The sequence below is a fragment of the Cebidichthys violaceus genome, unplaced genomic scaffold, assembly GCF_023349555.1.
Source record: "Cebidichthys violaceus isolate CVI_PGR_0920_01 unplaced genomic scaffold, fCebVio1.0.p SCAF_44, whole genome shotgun sequence".
In the NCBI taxonomy this organism is placed as follows: domain Eukaryota; kingdom Metazoa; phylum Chordata; class Actinopteri; order Perciformes; family Stichaeidae; genus Cebidichthys; species Cebidichthys violaceus.
Genome location: NW_027176639.1, coordinates 1305092 through 1331539, shown reverse-complemented (window position 1 = coordinate 1331539; position 26448 = coordinate 1305092). Strand labels below are relative to the sequence as shown.

General features: G+C 45.9%; 2 protein-coding genes across 2 annotated transcripts in view; one reads left to right on the top strand and one right to left on the bottom strand.

The window, feature by feature from the left end:
- Positions 1 to 12088, bottom strand: part of LOC137886520 (cytosolic purine 5'-nucleotidase) — an 18375-nt gene extending 6287 nt beyond the window's left edge. Inside the window, exons 1-8 of the mRNA XM_068729009.1 lie at positions 11870 to 12088; positions 9295 to 9414; positions 5959 to 6032; positions 1786 to 1903; positions 1424 to 1519; positions 1177 to 1268; positions 944 to 1001; positions 282 to 375 (exon numbers count right to left, since the gene is read on the bottom strand). Of these exons, the coding sequence (XP_068585110.1) occupies positions 282 to 375; positions 944 to 1001; positions 1177 to 1268; positions 1424 to 1519; positions 1786 to 1903; positions 5959 to 6032; positions 9295 to 9395 (633 nt within the window). The 5' untranslated portion in view covers positions 9396 to 9414; positions 11870 to 12088. The remainder of the gene's footprint in view (positions 1 to 281; positions 376 to 943; positions 1002 to 1176; positions 1269 to 1423; positions 1520 to 1785; positions 1904 to 5958; positions 6033 to 9294; positions 9415 to 11869) is intronic.
- A 1860-nt stretch (positions 12089 to 13948) lies between these two features.
- LOC137886522 (alpha-internexin-like) lies at positions 13949 to 18507 on the top strand. Its single transcript, XM_068729011.1, has 3 exons — positions 13949 to 15091; positions 15541 to 15665; positions 15842 to 18507. The coding sequence occupies exons 1-3, from the start codon at positions 14054 to 14056 to the stop codon at positions 16122 to 16124; spliced, it is 1446 nt and encodes a 481-aa protein (XP_068585112.1). The 5' UTR covers positions 13949 to 14053; the 3' UTR covers positions 16125 to 18507.
- Positions 18508 to 26448: the final 7941 nt, after the last annotated feature.

Here is a 26448-nt window from a genome sequence, read left to right as displayed (position 1 = left end):
ACACACACACACACACACAACATGTGGAGACTTGTGGTATTTAGCTTGTTTTGTGAAAGCAAAGCTGATGTAACACATGACGCTGTGGACAGCAGACAGTGTGGTTTTAGGAAAGAACACAAAAGCTAATATTCTATTAAATCCGTTCCAGTAATATGTCGGGACAGAAATATAGAACTAGACCACTAATGCTGGTAATCGGTTATTTCTTGTTAGCTGCTTTTACAAAGAAATATCAGCACTGAGCTCAATAACCACGAGCGTCGGGCGGCGTCTCTCGCCTTGAAGTGGACCCAGTCCACGGCGTCCCGGACGTCCTGGAACATGCTCTTGTAGGACATGAAGAGGTCGCCGTTCTTGAAGCCGGACTCGCAGCTGGGGGAGAGGAGCAGAGACGCACACGCACACAGCCACAGTCGGACAGGCCGCACTTTTACAGGAGGTTTTCAAAAACATGACATTTGTTGGGTTTTTTTTGTTTGCTTTTAAATGGGATAGCCTTCCCTTGTTGGAGGGGTCCCCAGCCAAACAGGAAAGCATTCTCCCCCTAAAAGACCAACAACCAGGTTTCAGAGGACAAAGGACATGCAGCCATTCCAGATTACATTCTCTACCGATTCACTTACAGTAACATTTGAGCGTATCGCTGTATACCGAGATGTAACTCTCATTACATAGTTAGTGAGAACATTTGTCATTGTGATAAGAATTCATGCTGTTTCTACAATTAGTAGAAGAGATTAATAAATCGTTGTTATCAAAAACATATTGAGCTCCCGTTTGATTTTCACTCTGAATCAATTAGCTTAGATTAGACGCCGGGACCCTCCCATGCTGCAGGGCTCGCTCTCGACCCAGTTTGGCTCGCAACCGTCACCGCGGCGGTGTCCAAAAACTTTTTTTTTTGTTGCGTGACGGACGGCGTCACCGACGGCCTCCTTACCTTGTGTATCGGTCACAGTTGGAGAAGAAATCCACGAGGCAAGCGAAGAGGTAGGTCTCTGTGAAGGAAACGGAACGGAGCGGCTCGATCAACCGGGTCTTTTGACCTGCTGCAATATATATATATATATATATATATATCCAGCCTTCATGTTCAGGACAAAGATCTGTCTCGCTCGTCTAATTTGTCTCTAACGGTCCCGAGGCGCTGTCCTCTGCGCTCAGAGGCCTTACCTGGCAGGTTGAAGAGTGTGTTAAGGATATAAAAGCGCTCTGTGTCATCCCTCTGGATGAACTTGTTTGGGTACCGTTCACGGATCTCAGGTCTGGGAACAGAGGAAGGACAAAACTACATCTTCACTGGTCTTCTTTCTGGTGCTCACACAAATGCAGACAATGTCAGACACACACAGTTGACAGACAGCGTTATGATTTACAGTCAGAGGATTGGGAGGGAGGGAGACATGTTGGACACACTCACCCTCGGAGGAAGTTGAATCCATGGACACAGACCAGGATGTTTCCGTAGGCGTCAACCTTCAACAGGTTTCCATACATGGTGTCAAACACAAGGCCCCTGAAAGTCAGAGGGAATAAGAGTTCGTATACGTCTCCAATATTTACCCGTTGAACATAAACATCCGGCGCTTTGACCGCCATCATCTGAGACGTGATTACAGTTATCATCAGGATGGACTGACGGGTGTAAATGAACTGTGAACAGGCTCCCTTGGCTACATCCACTGAGGTTAGCTTGTTCACAGCGATTGAAAATGATGAGAGCCGAGGCAGTGAAAGCAGCGCCGTGGTGAGCTCTGTGTGGTGGGGTTGGGTTGGTCTGACCTGGTGGGGAACGACGGGTCGTAGACGAAGCTGAGCAGCTCCTGGGGGTAACCGATAGAAACCAGGCGCTCCACTGTGAGCTCAAAACCTAGCGACTCGTACTCTGGAGACTTGTACACTAGAAATTAAAAACACAAAACGTATGGACAGTTTTACTAAAAGCACAACTAGAAGGTCATAGTTCACGTGGAGCCATATATATATATATATATATAAACACACTTTATTTATCATATATAAAAACAATAAAACAAATCAATATATGGGAACATGAGCTACGTCCACATTAGTCCAGATGACCGGAGAGCTCGTACATAGACGACTGTACGATGTAAACAGCTGATGAAGACGAGCTGCTGTTGATGCTGTACACAGCGCCTCATTAGAGGTGACACCAGTCACCGGAGATCGCTCCTGTTGCACAACACCTACGTGAGACTTTCTCTGAGGCGACCTCGTCCACTTGAGAGTCGGTGCTGTCGCTCCAGTAATTTGACATGTTCTCACCCCCCCCCCTTCACACACACACACACACACACACACACACACACACACACACTCGTTGTCCTCGCTATCAAGGACCTCTATGTACAAAGAAACAGGATCCGGTGTGAAACTGAAAAGTCACTCAACCTTCAGCGGCAGCTCTAATGAGTCCAGCAGAGACCGATGACAGGACCGGAGCCAGATATTTACCAAAAACCAAGGCGAGGGGGGAGGAGGGGGGCTCTGACAATAAAACACACACACACACACACACACACACACACACACACACACACACACACACACACACACACACACACACACACACACACACACACACACACACACACACACACACACACACACACACTGATGCTGAGCTCAGAATAGTCCGGGAGAGAGGATGGAAAAGCTATGTGACACTGAGACAAGAATACGTCAGATGTTATAAATACGATGGAAGAATGCGCTGGAGTTGTTGCTGCTTTCTACATTCCCACTGGGGGGGGGGGACAGAAGACATATTGGCTGATGATGCTGGGATAGAGGACAGTTAGTGGGGGACACAGCACTGCAGGACAAACAGGAAAACATCTGTGTGAGTGTGAAGTGAAGCTTCGTCCTTCAGTTGACGCCTTTACTCTGCGAGACTGAGCCTGTTTCTGTTTCTGTATTATGATCACGTAGCCCCGCCCCCCCCACCTCACCCCCCCGCTGCGGTCTCCCAGCGACACTGAAGGTTTTGGGCGCGGTGCCGGCAGCGGTAGCACACACCAACTTAATTGCCTTTCCTCCTCCTCCTCCCTCACTTGTTATTAACATGTCAAACAATCTGAAATACGGTAATCATATTTCATAATAAATAGATTATTATTATTACTACCATGATAGTGAGCGAGACGTGACAATAATCAGGACTAAAGATCCCCACGATCAACTTATTGTCAGTGTTTTGACATCCTGTTTCACTCCATCCAGACTTGCTCGACACAGAAACCTATTTTGGGAGCCGACTCCCCTCCGTCACCTCCGTCACCTCCGCTATCATCACTCTCTCTCTCTCTCTCTGGAGTTCACCGGGCGGCTCTGTCCACGCGTTGCCCTTGCCGTGGTGCTCAATAAAAATCACATCTCAGTCTAGGTTATGCAGACCTGTCATTAAGGATCAGGGAGATGTTTTGTTACATGATAATTAGACGTGAATATCGTCTCGTTTTATCGGCCCGTTGAGAATAAAAGACATTAAAACTCTGTTTAAAATATGAAGTAATATCGTGAAACAGTTAAAATGAGGAATAAACATCAAGTATTTCGTTATTAGATGACATGTTCATATTTAAATGAGTATCTGAAGTTATTTATTCAGAGTATAAAACTCTATCATTCAGCAAATCTATTCCTTTCAAACACACTTCTAGACTTCTCACTGCTTCACGTGTTCAGAGGCTTCAGCAGGACTTATTCATGTTTCCACGCTGGAAGCCACAGACATGGAAAGTCGCATATCTTAGTTAATGAGGCTTCCAAGAACGTTTCATCAACAGATGTTATTAAAACGTTTCATCAACAGATGTTATTAAAGGGGTTCGGGTTACAGTGTGCAGACCGGAAGTTGTGTTATTGTTGCTTGCAGTGTCCTTGACTCCTGCATTTCTGCTTTATGGGGGTCCTTGCTCCCCTGCTGTAAGCCAACCCCGTCTCACATTTCTCACGCTGTCAGTGTGCGCGCACACACACACACACACACACACACACACACACACACACACACACACACACACACACACACACACACACAGCCATCTACTTAGAATTGGGGCGAGAAGCGGCCTTAGCTTCAGGGATCTGTTACCTCGAGTCTCTGATGAGATTGTTGCTAGTTAATTATCCTCCCGCTGCTCCATTTGCTGAAGTGTGTGTGTGTGTGTGGTGGCCAGGTCGCCTTAGGCCTAAATGTAATGTACACCCCCCCCCCACCCCACACACACACACACACACACACACACACACACACACACACACACACAAGATAAACAACCGGCACCCTTCTACTAATAGACCACTAAATCCAAATCCTATAAAGTGTCCCACACAGAGACTTTATCTGAATCATGTCACATATCAATCTATATTAGACTCCAACTCGTCTTCATTTATCTGCGGACGCCAAATATGCAAATATGGGCCTTTGTCACAGATTCACAACGGCGTCAAACAAATTGTGGAACGAGGAGGAACAAGTCGAGCTCGGCCTCGGGGACCTACGCTCCAAAAAAACGAGGACAAAACCCTGCGCAGCTCTGGAAGCGATCTGGGCTGAATTGTGTGTTTGAGCAACATTTCCTGCAGGCAACGGAATATCTGAGGCAACGTTGTAACACGACGAAACGACAGGAGCAACTGAGGAAAGATACGGAGCTTCACCTCCTGCACATCGCTCAAAATGTTAACGTTTAATAAGATGAATACTTTTACTTTGTTTTAAAACTGTCGAACACGACAGAACAACAGAAGCAGAAATATAAATAGATGCATTCCTCGATCCCCATTTCTGTAATATCAATATCACATATCAACGTTTCAGATTTGTCTCACACAAAATGTTTTCTGCACATTTCCATTCTTTGTGGAAGCTCTGTCAACGTCTAAAAATGGCGGTTCCATGCAGAAAGTGAGAGAACTGTCCTCGGTAAACGAACACCGCGGTCGGTCAGGACGCTGTGGTTAAGCAGCAGACAGTCGGTGACACCGCCGGCTCCCCGGAGTTGATGGAGCACCTCGGCGATCAAACCCCCGAACACCGTCCAAAAGAGACACTCGATAGCAGAGCTTCCAGTAAACATCAACACTCGGTTACGAGCGCTCATAAAGAGAGTCATGTCAACAGCTGAGCGTGTGCACATAGGGGGTTCAGAGCCAGAGAGGGACTACGAGTGATCCCCGTTCTCAAGGGAGCCATCGCCGGTGAACTCCACAAACAAACGCGACCTGCTTTTTCAAAGTCAGGGAGCGTTTATTTATAGAGAGACGGTGAGAGCGAAAACCCGGAGCCGAGTCACAGAGCAGAGCGGCACGAAAAAAATACGGATTATTTCTGGCCCCGGCAAAAAAGGTCGGTAGGAAAAAGAACACCTGCAAAACGATCGACTTTGTGTACCTTTGTTGTGTTTTAGTGGACTCCAGGTGTTACCGGCACCGACCTACATAACACATCAACAACCTGGAGTTCCAAAGAGGTGACAAATCAGAAGAAATAAAAACGTACGCTGGCATTAAGGAAACGCTCCGTTTTAACAATGCATCTTTTTGGACATACCTAAACCTCTTCATCAATCCGGGACCACATCGCTTTGGACGAGTCTACATTATTAATACGACCACAGGAAGGACACTGGACCGAGGACCGGCTCTGCAACCCTTTGGCCAACTTCAACAGCGCACCACACATTTAAAAAGTAACGCATAGGAACGAAACCTACCGGTTATTTTAATCATTGATTGATGCATCGTTTCAATTATTCAGGCTACTAACATGTTAGGAATATGGCCAAATGTACGTCAAAGTTTTTAATTGACAAGAAAAAGATCCAAGCATTCATATCCTCACAGTTCAGAGGCCGTAAACAACCAGAAAATAATGTTTGTTTTGTTTCTGCACCTGTGGCGATCAGTTTATATTCAACTTACCTGCTAAAGTGTAATCCATGTCAAAGCCAAAGCATTTAATCTTCTCCATCGCCAAGCTTCTGTTGACGAACACTCTGGAGGAAACAAGTGGAGGGAAACGTTTCAGTCGACAACAAGATTATCATTTATTCTGCAAAAGAAGCTGCGTCACCAAGTGAATGGAGCCACTATGACCCAGAGTGTGGGCTAAAACAATAATAACAATGATAGTAATAACAATAACAGGTCTATTCAGTATCCAGCAGAAAAAGTACTAAAATACTGCTACAACTCAATGAGTCAATTACACACACACACAAACACACACACACACACACACACACACACACACACACACACACACACGTCAGTAAGTTCATTTCATTTCGATCACAGCACCATTAGAATTGTAACATTCAGACGCGTTTTGTTTAGTGTTTGTAGTGAAAAATGTGTAAAAGTGATTCCATGAAAAATATATTCAAGTCTTCAGCTCATATGAACCCAACAAGTCTCCATCATCTAGAATCCATCATACGTAGTTAAGATTGTTTTTAACTCTTAATTAAATAACGGCAACATGACAAAACATTTTGTTTTTCGTTGCTGCTCGAGCACAAAGTGAGCTCAGCTCATTGTGCAGCTTTTAAAGACAGATCAACTTCAGTCCTCCTGTTACAGAGAAGACTACCAAGTTCAAACGTGTGTGTGTGTGTGTGTGTGTGTGTGTGTGTTTCCAAACTATTGGAAACTATTGGAACATGAAATTAAAAACTACATAAAACAAGACTCAACAATTCATGTCCTGAATGTTTGTTTTGTATTTTACCTCTACGTACAATTCAAAACACGATGTTTCACTTAATCACGTGTCAAAGTTGCAGCTCATCGTTACACAACTGAGCAGCACTAAAACGGGCAACAACAAAAAAAAAAAAAACTGAAATTGTTGAGTAATCTGAAACCACAACGTCTCGAGTCCAGCGGCTGCTAAAACCACAGGAAGTTTACAAAAACGCTAAACCGGCGGATTGTGAGACGTGACAGACTCCAGGAAACAGACGACTAATGAATCAATCGAGACGCCGAGGACCAAATGGGCCACTTGGCCCGTTTGACAGAAGAGACACACATGCTGCTGCTCTGACCTACATATCTCATCTTCAGCATCTGCTCCTACATATTTACACACGAGTCAATATTTAAAAAAAATGCTAGAAATAAGATGTCAAAAAGGGGAAATCAAATATGTCACACCGGAACAAAAAGCGAGGCTACGTTACTCATGCCAAGCACATTACTGCGATAAGCTCCTTATCTCCTCAGCAGTCTGTGACATCTGACATCTTCACCGGTCTGTAAATACCTGGCAGCGGATCCATAGTGAACAAGTTCCCATTTAGAGGTTAGTCCAGCAGACGTCTGGCGATGCATTCTGTGCGAAATTAAACCTCAGTTTGACTCTGCGGTGGTCTGACCTGCTCCAGCTACACAGAGCAGCCACAAACAATGCCCCCCCCCCCCCCATCTCTCTCTCTCTCTCTCTCTCTCTCTCTCTCTCTCTCTCTCTCTCTCTCTCTCTCTCTCTCTCTCTCTCTCTCTCTTTGCTTTCTTGCCATTCAGAAATTTTCTGACTTGTTGCAAAAATGATTGTGGCCATTCCGCGTCATTCTCTGTTGTTTTGCGTGTTGTCGGTCAGGGTGGTTTGTTGTTGTTGCGGCGTGATGTTTGTGGGCCCTCAAAGACATCCAGAACAATCAAGTCAGGTAGAATCAAGAGCAAACCCGCGGGTCACCACAGCGCCGGCTGCTAACCCCGCTGAGATAAGCAAACAGTGGGAGGGTCGCGTCTCTCACAGGACCACCGTTTATCACGGACGGATTCTACGGAGACGAGGACCTGAAGACGCTTTAACGGCATTCATTTTCTTCAGAAAGAGAAGTGTTATTCATACATTACATATTTTAAAAAAAAGTATGTTCCAGTTGCTCAAATTCAATTAGTCATGTTTGCTTCTTCTTGCTTCAAGTCTAAAACTTAAAATTGCTCAAACTGATCAAATTCAGACACAAATTCAGTCGTATGATCAAAAAGAAAACAAAACTTGAATATTGACATCTGTGAATGTTATCAGTGGTATTTAAATATCAACAATACGTATTGAGTACTGATGATTTATGAAGGTATTCAGTTGCTTATAAGGCCTGATGCTGCTTCCAGAGAAGAAACACTTCTGTCAGTATTTCTCTCTTTTTCCAGAGAGGGATTTAAATCTATTCTGTTGCTCTGTTGTCATTTCACACGTGACTCTTTTTGCTCAGTGCATGTGACGAGTGAGTATGAAGGTCATTCATAAATTAGAACGTAGGGGGAGATTATGCCTCTCCTGGGGTGGGGTGCGACGCCTTGACTTTGGTCCCCGTTGACGACACTACTGCCTCAGATATCCCACCCGGGCCACACCAGAACCCCCTCTCGACCGCTCGCGCTCCGTCCCGAGCGCAGCAGCTGCGCGACAGACTTCTTTTTTCCGCCGCTCTCTAATCTCAGCGTAGACGGCGACGCGAGTCCCCGAGATAGAAAGCTCAGAGTCGTCAGCCCTCTGCTATGTCGACACGCGGCTGCATTGTTTCAGCTGAGCTCTTACTTTGGAGTAAACGGTCTCTTGTCTGTCTGTGAGATAAACGTGAATGTCCCCCCCTCCCTGAGCAGATCAAGCAGCCTTAACTTCACTACTGTCACAAGCATATTGTCTTAGCGAGCTCAACGCAACCTTTGTACCGTTGTTATCTTTGCACGCGTGATTGTTTGCATGTGTTGCAGTGTTTCGCAAACCCTGCGAGCGTTGCGTATTATAGAGCGGAGTGAAAGAGCAGCGGAGCCCAGCGGACACGTCTTCAAGCCCAGTTCAACGTTTCATCACTAAACGCCTCGTTTCAGGAGCAGGAACCAGGAAGTCTTTGGAAACACTGAAGTGTCTAAACTATTTAGTTTTGAGGATCCAACACATGTGGAGGAAAGCTACAAGCTTTGCATTCATGCACTCACTCACTCACTCAGCAGTACGGTGACCTTTTTTTTTTTTTTTTTGCCATGAGAGGAATTTTGCACATGAGTATGAAGAACACACCCCGAAAAAAACAATCGACTAACTGTACAGCGTGTGAAACCTGCAAAACCTGCAAAACAATTCAAGCTCACAAAACCCCCCAAGCGGCACGACCCAGTGAGACGTCTGCTCTACTTAACGACAAGTACTTGAGTTTTACTGTAATATACATATATATATATATTTATAGCACAACATTATTTTGTGGACGTAGTTTCAGATATTCAGAAATGCACCCCGTGTCTTACCTGTGGTACGGCTCTCTTCTGTACTTCTTCATTGACACGCCGTCCATGTTGGCGGGTAAGTCTGCGAAGTTCTGCAGCCTGTCGCTCCATGAAGTGGTCATCTTTAAAACCGTTCAGTGTCTGGGGGGGGGGGGGGGGAGACACACACATGGAGGGGCTCAATTTAGAGAAGACACCAGTGTGTGTGTGTGTGTGTGGTGTGTGTGTGTGTGTGTGTGTGTGTGTGTGTGTAACCTGAATAAGAGGAACATTCTAGTAAATGCACATGTTTAATCAACGGATCTATGAAACAGGAGCCTAATCTACGCAGCGCTGTGCAAGCCAGAGCGAAGTGGCAGCATCTGCACCTTCCACGGCATTCAAATGAGCAGATCACCTTTCTTGTCTCCACCCCCCCCCCCCCCCCCCCCCCCCCGAGTCAGCAGGACTTTGTGCTTCTGGTTGAACGTATTGTTCAAAAGTTCAACGTATTGATTGCCCCCCCCCCCCCCCCATATGAAGCTCAGTCAGGAAGACTATCCTTACACACTTAGGCTTGTAGTCTTTCTCTCTCTCTCTCTCTCTCTCTCTCTCTCTCTCTCTCTCTCTCTCTCTCTCTCTCTCTCGACACATTCTCAATATTTCGTCTGTCACTGTCAGAACACGCCATGAGCTGTTGAACAGCTGGAAGCTCCCAGCCAATAGCAGCAGCCTCACTCCCTCATCAGCTTGCTGCCGCCTCTTTTTAAAATGTGCTGCATCCCCCCGCCTCCAGCTGTCCCAAGCTGCTGTTTGGTGCGACCCTCCTCCCCCTCCTCCTCCTCCTCCTCCTCCTCCTCCAAACACCATCGCAGATTCAGCACTCCATCACCACCAGCAACTCATTAAAGCATCATCTGTCACAATAAACGTCAACTGCCCGTCATTGACTCGTCTCTCTTGATTGAAAGGCATCTTGGCCCGGTAGGATGACTTGCACCGTCAGCTGTAGTGGAACCTGTCACACCTCAAATGTTCGCGTCATCTGTTGCCGTTAGTTACCGGCCGAGTTGGCTGAAAACATCAGAAACCTCGTCACGTGCATATTTTGTAGGTTTGTCATTCAGTCTTCTTGCCTTTATCTTGATTTGTACTTTGCACACATACTGCTGCGGCCTCTTGAACTCTTGTGCAAATAGCATCGCCACCACCACCACCACCCAGTTTCACCGAAACGTTTTCCATCATTCAGACTTCGGCCGTTTGATTGCGTGACTAATGCATTTTATCAGATGAACGATCCCAAACGGGAGTATTTGTGCCAATGATGGTACTTCTTTCAGCTTGTGAAAGAATGTCCTGCATCAAAAACAAGATGTTGCTATATATATATGTACGTGTGTGTGTGTGTGTGTGTGTGTGTGTGTGTGTGTGTGTGTGTGTGTGTGTGCGCATACAGAGGCCATGGTGGAGGAGCGGAGGATGGGTCATGGAGGACACCCACCAGTGGGGCCACTGGGTTCATTGTGGACACAAAGCGAACACATTGAGATTGAACCTGGTCTGTCTAATAGTGCAGCCTGACAGACACACACACACACACACACACACACACACACACACACACACACACACACACATCTAGTCTCACTCACAGGAGACGGTTAAACACGGGGCCGTTCACAAGTAGGTGTGTAGTAACGTGATGACGTGATATCAACCCGACAGGCTTCAGACCAACAGAGGCAGAAGAAGAAAAAAAACACAACAATCCGTGGAAAGCCTTGTAAATCCCTGCCTCTGTGGAATGTAAAGCCTTGTAGGGTTTTGTGTTCACTTTATCTCCCTCCTGTCACTGAGAGAGAGAGAGAGAGAGAGAGAGAGAGAGAGAGAGAGAGAGAGAGAGGTCAGCTCTCTCCTCTTCCCTGCACTAGAGTATCGTAACACTGTCATCAAACGTTGACTTCAACAGCTTTGCAGGAGAGTCAACGAAAGATGTGTGTGTGTGTGTGTGTGTGTGTGTGTGTGTGTGTGTGTGTTGTACATTCTGAACTCTTAATCTTCCACCACACATGTTTAGCTAATGTCTTTACGACACCGTGGGTCCAAAAAAAAAAAGAAAAAAGTATGAGCTGGCTCCACTGGGCTCAGAAGGAGAGACAGAAGTGGAACTTGTGACCCGGCTTTTGTTTCCCGGGACTCGACGTGCATCTCTCAAACAATGCTAACGTCACACGGAGCGTTAACTGACACTCGTTATTTTTGATGTGGTGCCATGTATGTGTCCAGCATCACCTTTGGCTGTGTACGTACGTCGGGCTAAAATTCGTGCGAAACCAGCGGCGAACGCTGAGAGATTAGCTTTAAGCTAAAAGTGTCATTCGAAGCTAACCGCGACGACAGGTTACAACAACGTCCCGCTACTTGCTGAAAGTGCAACAAAAAAAAAAGAAGCTAGCTAACAGTTCCTAGCCTCTCGTAGTCTGACGTTTACTGAGGAGGACGAGCAGCAGTGATACCCCGGACGAGGCTAACGCGTTAGCTTCTCCGTGATTCCAAAAAGCAACAAAAGTGTCGGCGGGCAGACCACCGCCGTGACTGGCATTACTGTACTCACCTCTCCGAGTTCCTGAATAAAAACAACTGCACCGTCAGTTGGTCTGAGCATGCGCCTTGAGCGGAGTACGAGTCGGAGATGAATCGTTGACGAGTGGTTTCTTCCTTCTGTCTTCACAGGCAGCAGACGAGTGTTCCTGCTGTGCCTGCCTGCCTCTCTCTCTCTCTCTCTCTCTCTCTCTCTCTCTCTCTCTCTCTCTCTCTCTCTCTCTCCTCTCTCTCTCTCTCTCTCTCTCTCTCTCTCTCTCTCTCTCTCTCTCTCTCTCTCCCTCGCTCTGTGTGCTAACAGCTGTTGTTATGAGACGTTCAGGGGGCGGTGTTCATCGGTCTATCAGGAGGAGGCGGGACTGTGTGTCGTCGTGGCACAGTAACGTGACACCACGGTCCCGTTATCAGCGGAGACACCTACGGCGGATTGCGTCTATTCATCTTTTGATGCAAAAGTTAATTTGCTTATAATGGGGCCTGCAGGCCGCTGTAGTAGTGCTCCTCCACTCAAGTTAAAATCCTGTTACGAGCACAAACACGTCAAGATAAGTTGTCTGTTCAGCTGCAGATACACATGATGACAGTTGACATCATCAGCAGTAAACGTTATTGTGTTTGCATTAATGCAAATGTAGCATTTGACTGTAGCTTTTATCTACTTTAGATACAGTTAGTTACCACAAACCCAGAGGTCAGGCCCCCTCCAGAGGGTCACCAGATGCATCTGAGGAGTCACGGTAAAATGGGGTCAAAATTGTACTCATATGTAGAACTTGAGTAGATGTACTTAGTTACTTTCCACCGCTGGATACAAAACAATGACAGTAGGCGTGTTTACAGTCGGCCTACAGCCATTGAGTATTTGGACAGTAGCACATTGTTGTGGGTCTGAGATGAAGCAATGTGGTGACGTTCAGCTTTCATTCATTCTGTTCACATATTCAGGAAACAGTTTATTGTCATTGTTCTGCCACACGGTTCTAAAGGGAACTATAAAAACAGCAGTGAGTCTGTTCATCTTAACAACCTCGTTGTTTAATATCATATTCATTCCTCCAGAGCGACCGTATATATGCTTCCAAAAGTCCCCAGCACAGGTCAAAAAGATGTCCGGGACACTTGTGGGCCATCTCACGTTTGAATATTCTGCACCAGTATATTGTGTGTCTCAATACCAACCCAGTCAGGGTTGGTACCTGTCTGAACCTGACTGTCGCCTTGTCTATGGCCCCTTGCTTCCTTCTTGGGAAAAACTCGCTGTGACCCAGTTCACAGTTCACAGTTCCTCCATCATCAGTTCATCTGAACACCCAGTAGCCAGTAGGCTGCATTCACTTCAGTCCAAACAGCCTCAGTGGACCTGTTAGTAGTCATGTTTGCTTGCAGTGTACCGTGATCTGACAGCAGAGGGCAGCACAGGCCTGTCAGTGGGATGCTGTTTTCAAGCGACGCTGCGCAAAACGAAATATGCATCAGACAAAACGGATACTATCTTTAACTTTACTTCAATTTAAAAAAACAACGTTGAATATGAATTAAGATCTTAAACTTTATTTTTCTTTTTAAAGATTCAGCTCTTAAGTCCCAAAGTGCAGCCTCGTGAGATGCAGCTTGTTGCTTACATCTGCATGAAAAAAGGTCATCTTAAAATGTGAAGTCCTTATTGAATAGCTCCTCCACTGGTGCACAAACCCAGAAGGTTTCAAGTGATGGTCACACCTCTCTCTCTCTCTCTCTGTTGATCTGCCACTCATAAAGACCATCTCCATCATCTCTTTATTTATCCATTTTAGCCTCATTCTCACCGCAGACGTTTGAGAAGGAGAGTCAAAAAAAACACACACACGTTCTTTCACTTTAAAACTGTAAAACCATGCTGCTTTGAGCATTTGGTTGTAGGACACCACTGCGCCAAAAAGGACAGTTCCATCTGCTGCACACAAAGAACAGTGTGAACTGCGCACATGTGGACCAATGGACCACGTGGATCAATTATTGTAGACACAATATAATTAGGCTAAGGGAATTCACCGCGAGCACAATATTTAGCATTGATTCTCATATTCATTGGACTACCTGACGCATGCGGAACGAATGAGTGCGGATGTCACCACCGCGCATTAGTGAGTGATTGGGTTGGTCCCCCTATATAAAGGAGACGCGCCCACTGCTCTGCTCTGTCTCCATTCAAGCCAAGATGAGTTACGGATCTGACGCCTTCTCCTCCTCCTCCTCCTACAGGAAGATTTTCGGGGATTCTCCCCGCTATGCCTCTCCGTCACGGACAACGATGAACGTGTCCTCCCGGGGAGGATACCGGTCCTCCTCTGCATCCCGGACCAACGTTTCGTCCATGGGCTCGTACAGCAGGAAGTCCGGCCGCCTCATGCCACTGGAGACCTTCGACCTGACACAGAGCACCGTCCTCAACAATGAGTTCAAGATCGTCCGCACCAATGAGAAGGAACAGATGCAGGGGCTCAACGACCGCTTCGCAGTGTTCATCGACAAAGTGCGCAACTTGGAGCAGCACAACACGGTGCTGGAGACGGAGTTGAATGCCCTGCGCCAGCGGCAGACCGAGCCGTCCCGCCTGGCCGAGCTTTACCAACAAGAGATCCGCGAACTTCGCTCGCAGCTCGAGGAGCTGAACGGGGAGAAGTCCCAGCTCGTCATCGAGAGGGATTGTATCGAAGACGAGCTGCAGAAGCTCAGGGGGAAATACGAAGAGGAGTACCGCGCCCGCGAGGACGCGGAGGTCACCCTCAAGGCCTTTAAGAAGGATGTGGACGATGCCACCATGGTGCGCCTGGACCTGGAGAAGAAGGTGGAATCTCTGCTGGACGAGATCAACTTCCTCAGGAAGGTGCACGAGGAGGAGGTGGCCGAGCTGACGGAGATGATCCACGCTGCCCAGGTGTCTGTGGAGATGGAGGTGTCTAAGCCGGACCTCACCTCCGCCCTCAAGGAGATTCGAGGCCAGTACGAGTCCATGGCGTCCAAGAACCTGCATTCAGCCGAGGAGTGGTACAAGACCAAGTTCGCCGACTTGTCCGAGCAGGCCACCCGGAGTAACGATGCCATCCGCGCCAACAGGGAGGAACTGAGCGAGTTCAGGAGGCAGCTGCAGTCGAAGACGATCGAGACAGAGAGTCTTAGGGGAACCAACGAGTCTCTGGAGAAGCAGCTGCGGGAGATGGAGGAGAGGCACAATGCGGAGATTGGAAACTACCAGGTAAATCACCTTTTAATTAATGAGTCCTTCACCGCTTTTCTAAACTAGAACATTTGATATGCCGTCATAAAAGTGTATTTGAATTGAAATGAATAGACTGTAAAGCGTTTACAGAGCAATAACAACACGAGGAGCAACTGAGATCTGTCCGTGGTGCTGAAACTCATTCCTCTGGGACAGCGCGCTCAGCTGCTGCATCGGACAACGCCCACTGAGCGTGTGTGTGTGTGTGTGTGTGTGTGTGATGTGTGCTCTAAATGAGTAACTTTAGTGTGTTTTTTGGATTAAGCACTCCCAACTGAGAGCATACATTTTAGGAAAAACATTTCTACGCATTATTCTCATAAACGACTTGAGGCTAACAGCAGCATTGACATTGAGGTCTTTGTTTGGGCGCTGCCGTTATTCCTCTGTGGTCACAGGCTGTTGTATTGTTTGATGATCCTCAGGACAACATGGTGGAGCTGGAGAATGAGCTGAGGGCCACTAAGAGCGAGATGGCTTGTCACCTGAGGGAGTACCAGGATCTGCTGAATGTCAAGATGGCACTGGATATTGAAATTGCTGCGTACAGGTAGGTTCTTCTGTCAAAGACAACGGACACGTCATCAGTTCGATAACCTCTATAAAATGGAATTTAAAAACACTAAGATACAGGTATTTAGTGTGCTGTTAAAATGCTGTTTCTGACTTTATCTTTATGTTGTCTCTATCCTCTCTCAACCCGTCCCTCCGTCGTCCTCGCTGCAGGAAACTGCTGGAAGGGGAGGAGACCCGCATCGGGACGGGGATCAGCTACGGCTCCTCCATGAGCTCCAGTCTCGGGCAAGGCTACAACTACCAGAGCCGCATGTACAGCAGCTCCGGCAAGGGCTCCAAGAGGGAGGGCAAGGACGAGGACCAGCAGCAGCAGAGCAAGTCTGGAGGCAAGGTGGCCCAGCGTGAAGTTTATGAGGAGACGGTGGTCACCACCACCAAGAAGATGGAGAAGCAGCAAGACCCCAGCGACATTCCCACCATTCAGAAAAACTAAGAGCCTCCTGTAAGCTTGTTTTTCACCCTTTCACCCAAACCACTTTTCATTTCCCAAACAACAAACCCTGAGCCTGTACACTTCAACACTTGTGGGGATCTCAGATGATAGCTGTGCCTCCTCATTAGAAGCTTAGTAAGATCGTCCTGGTTTCCATCTGCACGTTTGTGTGTGTTGGATGTCCACAAGTGTGTAGAGTACGGGATCTAGATGTTTGTTGTACGTGGGCTTATCCCTCTCTGTCCCCTTTGTCCCCCACATGTGTCCCCCATAGGAAATCCATCATAACTGGACACTGTAACCGCCACTCTATAGAAAACCACAGTGCACCTGTGCACTCTCTGTCTCCTCCACACACTCAGCATCAAACAATAACCAGCACTTACTGCAGGTAGCATCTCTTACAGAAGTGCAGTCTTTCAAACACACAATATTCAACTGGTCTGTCACACTGATGTTACTTCCATGTGTGATGCTGAAAACACGTAGATAATAGCGCTGGTCGTACACGACCACCACGAGCTGTGAGCTACTCTCAACACATTCCAATGGAAGCATGCGTGTGCGTCCACTCATACGGTACAACAACAACAACAAAAAAAAAAAAAAAGAAGACATTCCTACAACAGTTTAGTGAGAAAGCACACCGTCTACAGCCAAGACGCACAATGAGATAGGACAGTGTGGTGCTGAGCCATTAGTTCATAAGCAAAACAAACGCTGATCCCTGTTTGACTGCAGTCCAATCAGTTCTGCATGACAACATTATGGAAGACTGTCCTCTTCCACCTCCTCTCTGACTTCCCGATAAAGATTCCCTTCGCTATTTAAAAGAGATTTGAAGCAAAGAAGAAAACAAATGTATTAATCGAGCATAATTTGCATGGCGTATGTTGATGTCATGCTTGCATGGAATCCATCGGCCTATTGCTCATTTGACACACGATTTCATCGTTAAGAGGCTGTTTAATGCCTTCCTCTCTACCATCTACCGTGCTGAGCGTCCTCATGCACAACACTCATTCATAAATGTAATAGACGTGCTTGTAAGCCTGTAGGTTAGATTGTAACTCTTACTGCAGGATGTGACTTAGATAGGCCTCGACGCTATGAAGATAACAAGTAAAAATCCACTTGCACTTATATAGGAATGTCAAAAACTACCAAATTTGGTAAACAGTTTGCACAATATGCTACGAAAGATACAGGAACAAGTGAAGCAACGATGCTGTAAAGAAGGCAAAATGCAGCGAATGTGATAAGAATAAGACGAGAAAGAGGAAGCGACCGTCCTCCTGAAGCATCCAGTCAACTAGAGACTGAATTGTAAATCACGCTTTAGCCTACGAGATCCTCTATGACCCCTCTGGGTGCGATGAGTTGTATGCATATTCAACACCATTTCTCATGTGCCATCGACGACGCTTGAAGCACATTTGAGCTCCAGAATTCATACCATATCACTCAGCCAGAAGAAAACGATGCCATCAACGCTCAAACTAGTCACAGCTTCAGCCGCCAGACCACCACGCGTTTGAAACAACTTGACTTCTCTCTTTATAACGTCGGCCATGACGTAGCACGACCCTCACCGCGGCAAAATCCCTCGGTCTGAGCGACGCGTCGCCCGTTTTGTTTCTGCGTACTGCCGACTTTAACGCAGATTATTCTCCTGCTGCCGGTCACGGTGACCCTCACCCTGACAAACTGCACATACGATGAAAACAGAAAACGAGCGATTGTACGGCAGACTGTTGTTTTACTTGTGATAGGTGCGTTAGTGCTTCAGTGTGTCTGTGTCTCTACACAGTGGCCTATTATACATATGTAGGGGGCAGCAAACTTGAAAGTTGGGCGTTTTGTTTTCTAGATGACTGAATTCCAGAGTAAAAGCAAAAGAAATGTACAAGAAGATGAGCCGCATTTTATAATACACAGCTGTAACAACGGGTGAATGGTTCATCGAGCTTCTATCTTTACACTGTTAACCAAAATCATCTATTATCGGTGTCTGGAGAGACAAGTGTCACTCCTACTACTACTGCACTGCCAAACCTTTTCTAAGTGCACATGCAACATCCTTTCACCAAGCAGTCCGTCACCGACACAACGCCACCAATCAAGACTTTAGCCATAGGAGCAAATACCTGTAGGATGTGAAATGCCTTAAAACACCAGCAGCTTTTTTTCTGGCCATGTGTGTGCTGTGTATGATTCTGTTCAGTAGGGGTGTGTACTCATTATTACCTCTTTATTAGAGCTACCGTGACAACGAAAAGCATAGGGATCGAATGTAGTTAACATGCTATTCTGTTTGATGTTATTCTCATGTATTGCTGTATGACACCGTATAATAAAGACTCAATAAAGACTTGAAGTTATTGAGGCTGATTTCACATCATTTCATTGGTTTTTTTATTGTCTAGAGAAGATCATATTTTAGCATTAATGACAGTGGTGGAAAGTACATTTATGCAAGTACTGTACTTCAGTACATTTCAGAGGTACTTGTACTTTCCCGGACTATTTTCTATTTTATGCTACTCCACTAAATATCGTACCGTGCTGTTTTTACTCCACCACATTCATTTGGTAGTTACTGTTTATTTTGCAGATTCAAATTGATAATACAACATTGAATCAATTAATAAATGATGTAATATTATAGGTGAAGGTGAGACTTTAATGATTCCTGGGTGCAGATTCACAAGTCACCCAGCAGTAATCCAGATTAGACCAAACCTCACCAGCTGTACGCATTAATTACATCAGTAATAATAATCCAATATTATAATAAACAGTTTGATGAAATAGGCAATTCTGCATTGTAAGTTTAATTCATAATTAGTACATTTTCTATTGGTACTGTGATTTAACAACACTAGGAGAAGGATGGAGAGAACGTTCCCAGGTTTCTTATAGGAGCACATTGAGCAGATTTGAACATTTTCCATCCCATCATCAACAGAGGGGAGTTTTCTTGATGCAGCAAATGCAGGAAAACCGCTGAGGTTCACTGACGAGAGCCAGTACTGTAATCTTCTTCTTCTTCTTCTACCGTGTTTTCAGGTCTGAGGAAAATAACATTGTTGCTTTGATTTATCCGTAAAAGTAACTGTTGCTTTAGATCAACACGGGAACACGGGGCAGAGAGCAAAGTCAGCCTCACCTCCTTCCTGGAGATATATTGTTTCTTCTGCTTCTCAGGGCCACACGAGTGTCTGAAAGAAATATGATGGATTACCTGCTGCTGTACTGTACGATGATCTTTGTACCCCCGTCGCCGCTCCACACACTTAAACACACACACACACACACACACACACACACACACACACACACACACACACACACACACACACACACACAGTCCTAGACCTTGAGACCTTCGGCCTCTTGAATTGTCTCTGTAGCTGGGCGGGACGGATACGGCGCTGGGTGTGCATGTGTGACGCAGTTTGCGGTTCTTCAAAGATTTATACCCCTGCAATGCTGCTGAGTGGAAGGTGTGGTGGGAGTCATCCAGTGAGAAGCCACTGTACAAGCCCTGTTATGAAACAGCCCTCCCTCCACACGCTTCAGACTTGAAGAGTGCTTCAACTTTCTATTTTGAGTCTCATCTTAGCAACCCTGGCCTTTCCTCATAACCAGAGACAACACACGAGAGCATTACGACCCAAAAACAACGTGGATACCGTGTAGAACATACTGCCTCCTATAGGACAATGACTTGATGAGGGTGTTTAGTCCTTCAGTCCCAATGCAATCAGCAAACGTCACAGTTGGCTGATTTCTCAAGTGTGTCGCTCTGTAATTATTGCCGTTTGCTGGTCTTAAAATACTCAGTGTAAAGTATTGTTTTTATGTTGTAATAAATGTAAATTGAATGAGCTGAGAATAAACTGTGCCACAGATTAACACATTTCTTTTCTCACATCTGAATACATTAACAGTTCACCTCACGTAAATCAAAGTTCTGTAGGCTTCAGTAATAATAATAATAATAGTTTGAGAGGTAGATAAATGTCATCTGCACTCCTCACTGACTGCAGGAATTGTTTCTTTTCACGTCTTGGTCTTTGCTATCTTGAGGTAAAGAGGGGAACGCGTTGAGGGAGAAGCATGTTTTATGTCCTGTCTGGTAATGAGTGTGTGTGTGGGGCTGTGATGGCGGTGGAGCTGAGAATCAGGAAGCATGAGCGAGGGGGACCACGGCCGTAAATGTCACCCGTTCGTCAGCGTCTCCGGATCAGAGCCGTCCCTCTTCACGTGTCGAGCTCTGCAGACATTTTAAAACCGTGAGCGTGTGTGATCCTGCACACCCACAAGAGCCAACACAAACGTGAACACGCACACATTTACCCACTGAATGTTGAACATGTTTCAACTTGAGGGACAATTTTTAAGGCTTTGATTGACTTCAGCGTCAGGAGGACAATTACAATTCTGTCACACACACACACACACACACACACACACACACACACCGTGTGGCTGTTGCTAGCTAGCTTACAGCTAACTCAGGTGCAGGTGGTGCATTGGGGTGAATAAAAAGGGACGGCATGCAAATCACACAAAGAACAGATCTTTGCTTTCATTTGTTTGTTCGTGGACTTACCAGGAATTACACGATTACAACATCACTGTACAATTAGCCTCGACCAAAAACAGGAAAGAATACTCCTTCCAATAACTCCAGAATTGTCTGTTTACAAATCCAACAAATCAGCTGGATTTTGGGGGAAATGTGCGAAGCCAGCAACGTCAGCGTGACTTCTTCTGTGCACCGTCACGTGTTGGTGGTGGTCAGTAAGAGATGTATAAGCTAACTGCTCATTAAACCATATTTTTAAGTTACAGTGTGTAAATATGACTGTTTCTCCTTACATGCTACGCTAGGCTAAACACATCACTGAGCTTGCACAGAGATGAAAACTGCTTTTGAATGAGCTCACAAAATATTCCTTTAAACACAGGCAGCCAGACACATTTTCAATGCATTGTTGGAGTAACTCATTTGAATCAGCAACAGATGGTGATGATTCTCTTTGTAATCAAAGTGTTAATTTGTGAGTTGCTGCTGCTGTTGCCTTGGAATCTGTTGCTGGCATCCTGCTGTGCTTCAGCAGCCTTGGTGATTCACACCTTTCAGAGAGACAGAGTCCAGACGGGCAGACAAAGAGATCAGAGGACAGCAATACAAGCAGATACAGAAGGCAGCTAGCAAAACATTCTGGAAAGCAATTGGGGAAATGCTCCCTATTCATTCTGTTTCCTTGCCTCGCAGAAAGTACCGAGTCATTTTGAGGTAGGCCCCGTGTGTGACGTAGCTTTCTCTATTTTTCCTCGGTGCTAATAATAGCAGAGACAGAGCCGGCCGAGCCAGACGTGCAGACAGACAGACTGAGGGAAAACGTTAAACAAAGGGGACGGTCGCAGCTCTGTTCCTGACCTCTACGCTGCTCTGAGGATGAGATATTGGGGGTATTCAACCTGAGAAATACAATTACTTTAGCTGTAAAGTGCATCTCACTAATCAGAAAATGGCCACTGTTCTTCTTCAAAAATTGTACATTTTGTACAGAATTTGATTTCGGTGTAAAGATTTGATTTGTAGAGCAGAGGTTAACTGACTCGATCTACTTTAGGTGTGCGACGTGGTTTTCTTTGTCCTTCTTCTCCAGTCTCACAAAAATGTCGGCTAAACTAGAAAATGCAAACTGCTAAAAAGAAATACTCTATTTGAATGCAGGAAAGGAGTGTTGCTTGTACAAAGATGCATGCATATGCATTATGCAATAATTGTACACCAAAACACAAGAGCTGCCCTGTAACCACCACATGTGATGAATGCAAAGCCTATAAAAAGACACGTTGCACCAGGTCTAGTGGGGTGAAATGTCTTTCTTTCCTCTGCCTTTCTTTTACCTCATCATTGCACAGGAAGACGTCTGATGAGATGTTAATAGGAAGGTATTTTTAGGTGGAGAGGGAGTAAGGTACTCTGAGAAACAGATGTGTGCATCATAAGCAGTAGTACCGAAGCTCTGCAGACTGTGTTGATGCTGTGAATGTAAAATCTCTTTCATTTATCCACGTTACTTTTCTGCAACTGTCAACATGTTGCAGGGATAAGCTATAGTCAGCGACTTGAGGAAGAAGTGCAGGTTGGTCCCTATTCAGACGGGACTCGTTATGTTGGAGGAGGCCAGGGAGGGTGCAGCACAACAAGCTCAACCCACAGGGATGTGTCCTCGGAGTAACCTTGTGCTGCAGATGTCATGTGAAATGAAGCTCACACTAAGATGTCCATTTAGATGTTGACAGTCTGGATTATACGAGAGAATGTTTTTTTAAGATTTAAGAAATCCATTGACAGTTCAAGGTTTATATTCTTCAAATAGAAAAGAATAATACAAAAATATGATATATTAAGCAGTTATGTCCTTCTCTTTGACGCACACAATATGATCTGTTTTTTAGATAAGTGGTGCATCTAAAGATCACAGTGTACCTTCTGTTCTAAAATGTTCCTTCAGCTCTTTTGGGGGGTAAGAGGTCTGTGATGCCACTGCCTAATCCATTATAGAGCAGCTGAGCCCGTCCAGGGCTTTCTCTTCAGCAGCCAGCCTGCAGACTGTGACGCAGCGTTTTGAGAGAGAGAGAGAGAACAAAGACAAAATGGAAAGTGTGAAAATGTAACGCACAGCTGAGCTCAACCCGATGTTGAAAAGCTCTTCGAGGTACTACGATGCATCAAAGGCCAGAAATCAAATAGTTGAAGGAACAGTAAGAGTAATGAGAGAGACAAATGGAATAATTCATAATCAGGAGCTCAAAGCTTTAAAGAAGAGATTTCTCTGATCACGAGAAGCGTTAACAATTCCCTTTTTCACTTACGTTAGAGCTCCAGTGACAGATGCATCCTGATCAGTTGAATGATTACATGAAACATAAGCTTCGTTGTGGTTTAATTCAGGGCTTCTTCTGCCTCTTTTCTTGTCCATCATTACTTCACAGCTGTCTCGTTGTTTAATACCTGCTGCTGGCCCAGACTTTTGCAGTAATGCTGTCATGCATGTTGAATTAATAAGAAATAGCATTTCATCATCAGCATATAACATTATTAGGCCACACCAACGTGACCGTTGACGTCCTCTGCTGCTGAAATGATGTCCTGCTGAAGATGCTCAAAGGCTCAGTAGAGCTGAGGAGGAGCTGCAGAGTCAGGTGATAATTCTACGTGGGTTCGTAAAAGCGACCATTTCTACATAATATATAAAAATATTGAAAATTGTAGCTTCAGAAATCATAAGGCACTCACTGCCAGTTAGCTTGTTTTACCACTTTCCCTAAAATTATAATTTGAGGAATTGATTTCATCTTTATCTTGAAGAGGATTAGTGTCTAACCTTGAGAAGAGCCTCATTATATTTAGTTTGTTTTGTGAGTTATTATTGAGCACATCAGTGCAAGTTATCCTGTTTAAACCAACGACAGATTAAACAGGATAACACTCTCTTATCTACAGGAATCAAACCCGTAACGTGGCCTTGGTGAGGTTTTGCTTCTCAGGCTCCTGTGATTATTATTTCCATTATCAAACAAGGATACATTCTGCAAATACAAACAATATCACTTTTGACGGTGTGCTGTCATCCAGTATCCCCCTGAGCGTGAGATTACTGTATGATGTACGCCTCGCATTAAACTGTCTCAGTGTGCAGCAGAGGACGTAGGGACACAGAGGGACACGGAGGGACACAGAGGGACACGGAGGGACACAGAGGGACGCTCCCTTCCCCTCACAAAGGGCTGCAGGCTGTCAGGACGGAGGATTAAAGGTTACCTGCCTCCAGAGGCCGACTTATTGACAAATCTCAATGCTCATGCTGCTCCACACGGTATATATAGTCTTCAAACATCCAGATGTGTGCAGGGCGGCTGGGGGGGGGGGGGGGGGGGGGGGGGTAATAGGAAGGTGCTGTCCATACGCCCCCTCTCTGTGCGGTGCAAAAACAATAGTGACACATGCAATGAGACAAAGGTGGGGTCTTGAATCATCTGCAAACCATCCTTCGTCTGATTACCACTCAGAATTGATCAATCGGTTTCAATCAACTGTTGTGCATATGACAATAAATGAGTCAAATGAACAAATAATTGATCAATCCTTTAGATATCCGACATAAAAAGAAGACGTTTTGCACCGCAATGTTGCCATTCATCAGTTAGACCCTGATTAAAACCATGTCAGAACCCTTTCATTAGAAGAAGAGTTTGAACATGTTTTGAAATATGCTTATTTGCTTCCCTGCTGGGGTTTACATGAGAGGACAGATACCACTCTCACGTGAGACAGGAAACAAGCTAACGTCTTAGCTACTAAACCCATGACCTCTTTCTGAAATGTCTGATCCGTGATGCATGAACAAATGATTTATTAACCGTTAATGAAGCCATTTGTTGCAGCTTATGAACGTCTGAGAGAGCCTACTGTATTCTACCGTTTCTTGTGTGTTGAACTATTCCTTGTGTTGGTTCAGCAATGAAGTGACCAGGTTTTACTGCTGCACACATCCTTCAGCCTTCACCCACTGAAGGTGATAATGTCTTTGTAGATGATGTGTGCGGGTAGGTGGGCGGTGCTAAAGTATCGAACCGCCGTCACCTTACTCCCCTGCGTCCGTTTGTGCAGCGAGATCCATTTCAACCTTGACGCTTAAAGAAAAGACTGTAAGGTTAGCGCTGGGCTGCTGCTGAGCGTCTACCTGGAAGTGAGTCATTTCATCTAACCTGCTCGTCACGGGTGAGCGCAGGGTAATTACACGGCATCGCTCAAGATCAGCAGAGAACGACCCGACAGCGGTTTGATCGTCCAAACATCCGATGGGGAAGAGATGGCCGGCTGGAGTTAACAGAGCGACCGTTCCCTCAATGAAAGCACAGGCAGTAATGGGAGCATAACACACTAATGGCTGCTTTCATTAATCAAATGTCACCATTGATCAAAGGCATTGCCTTATTGAGCGAGAGAAACCATCAAACAGATGTTGTTAACTCGTCGAATTCATTTTGTTTGGGCGGCACAGGTGTGACGATAAACTGTGGCGAGATTCTTTATGCTCAGCGCATCCCATTTATTACACTTATCGCATGTGCGGTGTCACAAGATTGACGCAGTACCTGTATTATGCGTGAGGGAAGGTCTGAGTGTGAGCATCTTCATCGACAGCTGGGCCGTGCAGACGAACGAAGACCAGAGAAGACCAACCAGACAAAACAAAGCAGAGACAACACATTCAATTCTGGACACATGGATACTATTTAATTAGTATTCAGTGTTCATTAATGTTTGCCAATCTCACTGTGCATGTCTGCATCGTTCCTCCTCCTCTTGTGGGCAACCTCTGCACCCTTGGCCCCGCCCCTCTTTGCTGCACTACACCAACACAGCAAATACATGCAATGCAATGTCAAGGCCTCCCATCTGCAGGCTTAGAGTATGCATGTGTGCGTTTGCCCCCCCCCCCCTCCTCTCCATCTCCAAAAGTGCTGACCGCAGTCATTCCCCACCTGCTGGCAGTTCGCCCAGAGGCTGATATACTGTGTCACCGTACACACATTAACAGCTATCGATCGGGTAGAAAACAGCACAAAGCATTCAATTATCTCGGCTCCACCGTAATTTAAAAATGGCATCTCATTCTGAGCCCGCGGGACTCATTCGGGCCGCGTTTTCCGGCCGGTAAACCGCTAAAATATTCACCTCCCGTAACGAAGTGAACACAGTAAACGGCTGGGTGGTGCAGAGGCATGCAGGTGGTTATGTTGATGTGTGTGTGTTTGTGTGTGTGTGTGTGTGTGTGTGTGTGTGTGTGAGTGTGTTACGAGCTGCAGCTGATCCATAGCGAGCCAACGCCCCACACAGAGCAGATCGATGGAGCAGGATCAGCTACTAATTAAAAAACAGTTTGGAAGCCGGTGCAGTCAGCTTCTGAGAGCTCATATATCACTCGTCTGCATGGATCCATGTGCAGGACTGCTTCACAGGTTACTCCATCTCTCGGTGTTTTGGTCTTCTGGCAGAGTGCTCACCGTGTCCCCGTGTCCCTGTGTGCTGCGAGGTTATAGGATCTGAACTGTCCTACACGTGAGACTGTTATCTAATTGACTCTCGAAGCTGGTGTTCGCGGCGCACGCCTTCCCTCATGAAACAGCGTAATTACAGGCTCGCTCGGAGTGAAGACGCCCCGTTAGTGTGCAGACTACACTGAATCATTTACAGTAATTTCACTGTAAAATAGAAATGGACGTTAAGATT

Bases quoted from the DNA above. Each gene is read 5' to 3' on its own strand.
- LOC137886522 (XM_068729011.1), top strand. From the start codon at position 14,054: ATGAGTTACGGATCTGACGCCTTCTCCTCCTCCTCCTCCTACAGGAAG. The intron at 15,092-15,540 runs GTAAATCACCTT...GATGATCCTCAG, and splicing joins CGGAGATTGGAAACTACCAG to GACAACATGGTGGAGCTGGA. The intron at 15,666-15,841 runs GTAGGTTCTTCT...TCCTCGCTGCAG, and splicing joins ATTGAAATTGCTGCGTACAG to GAAACTGCTGGAAGGGGAGG.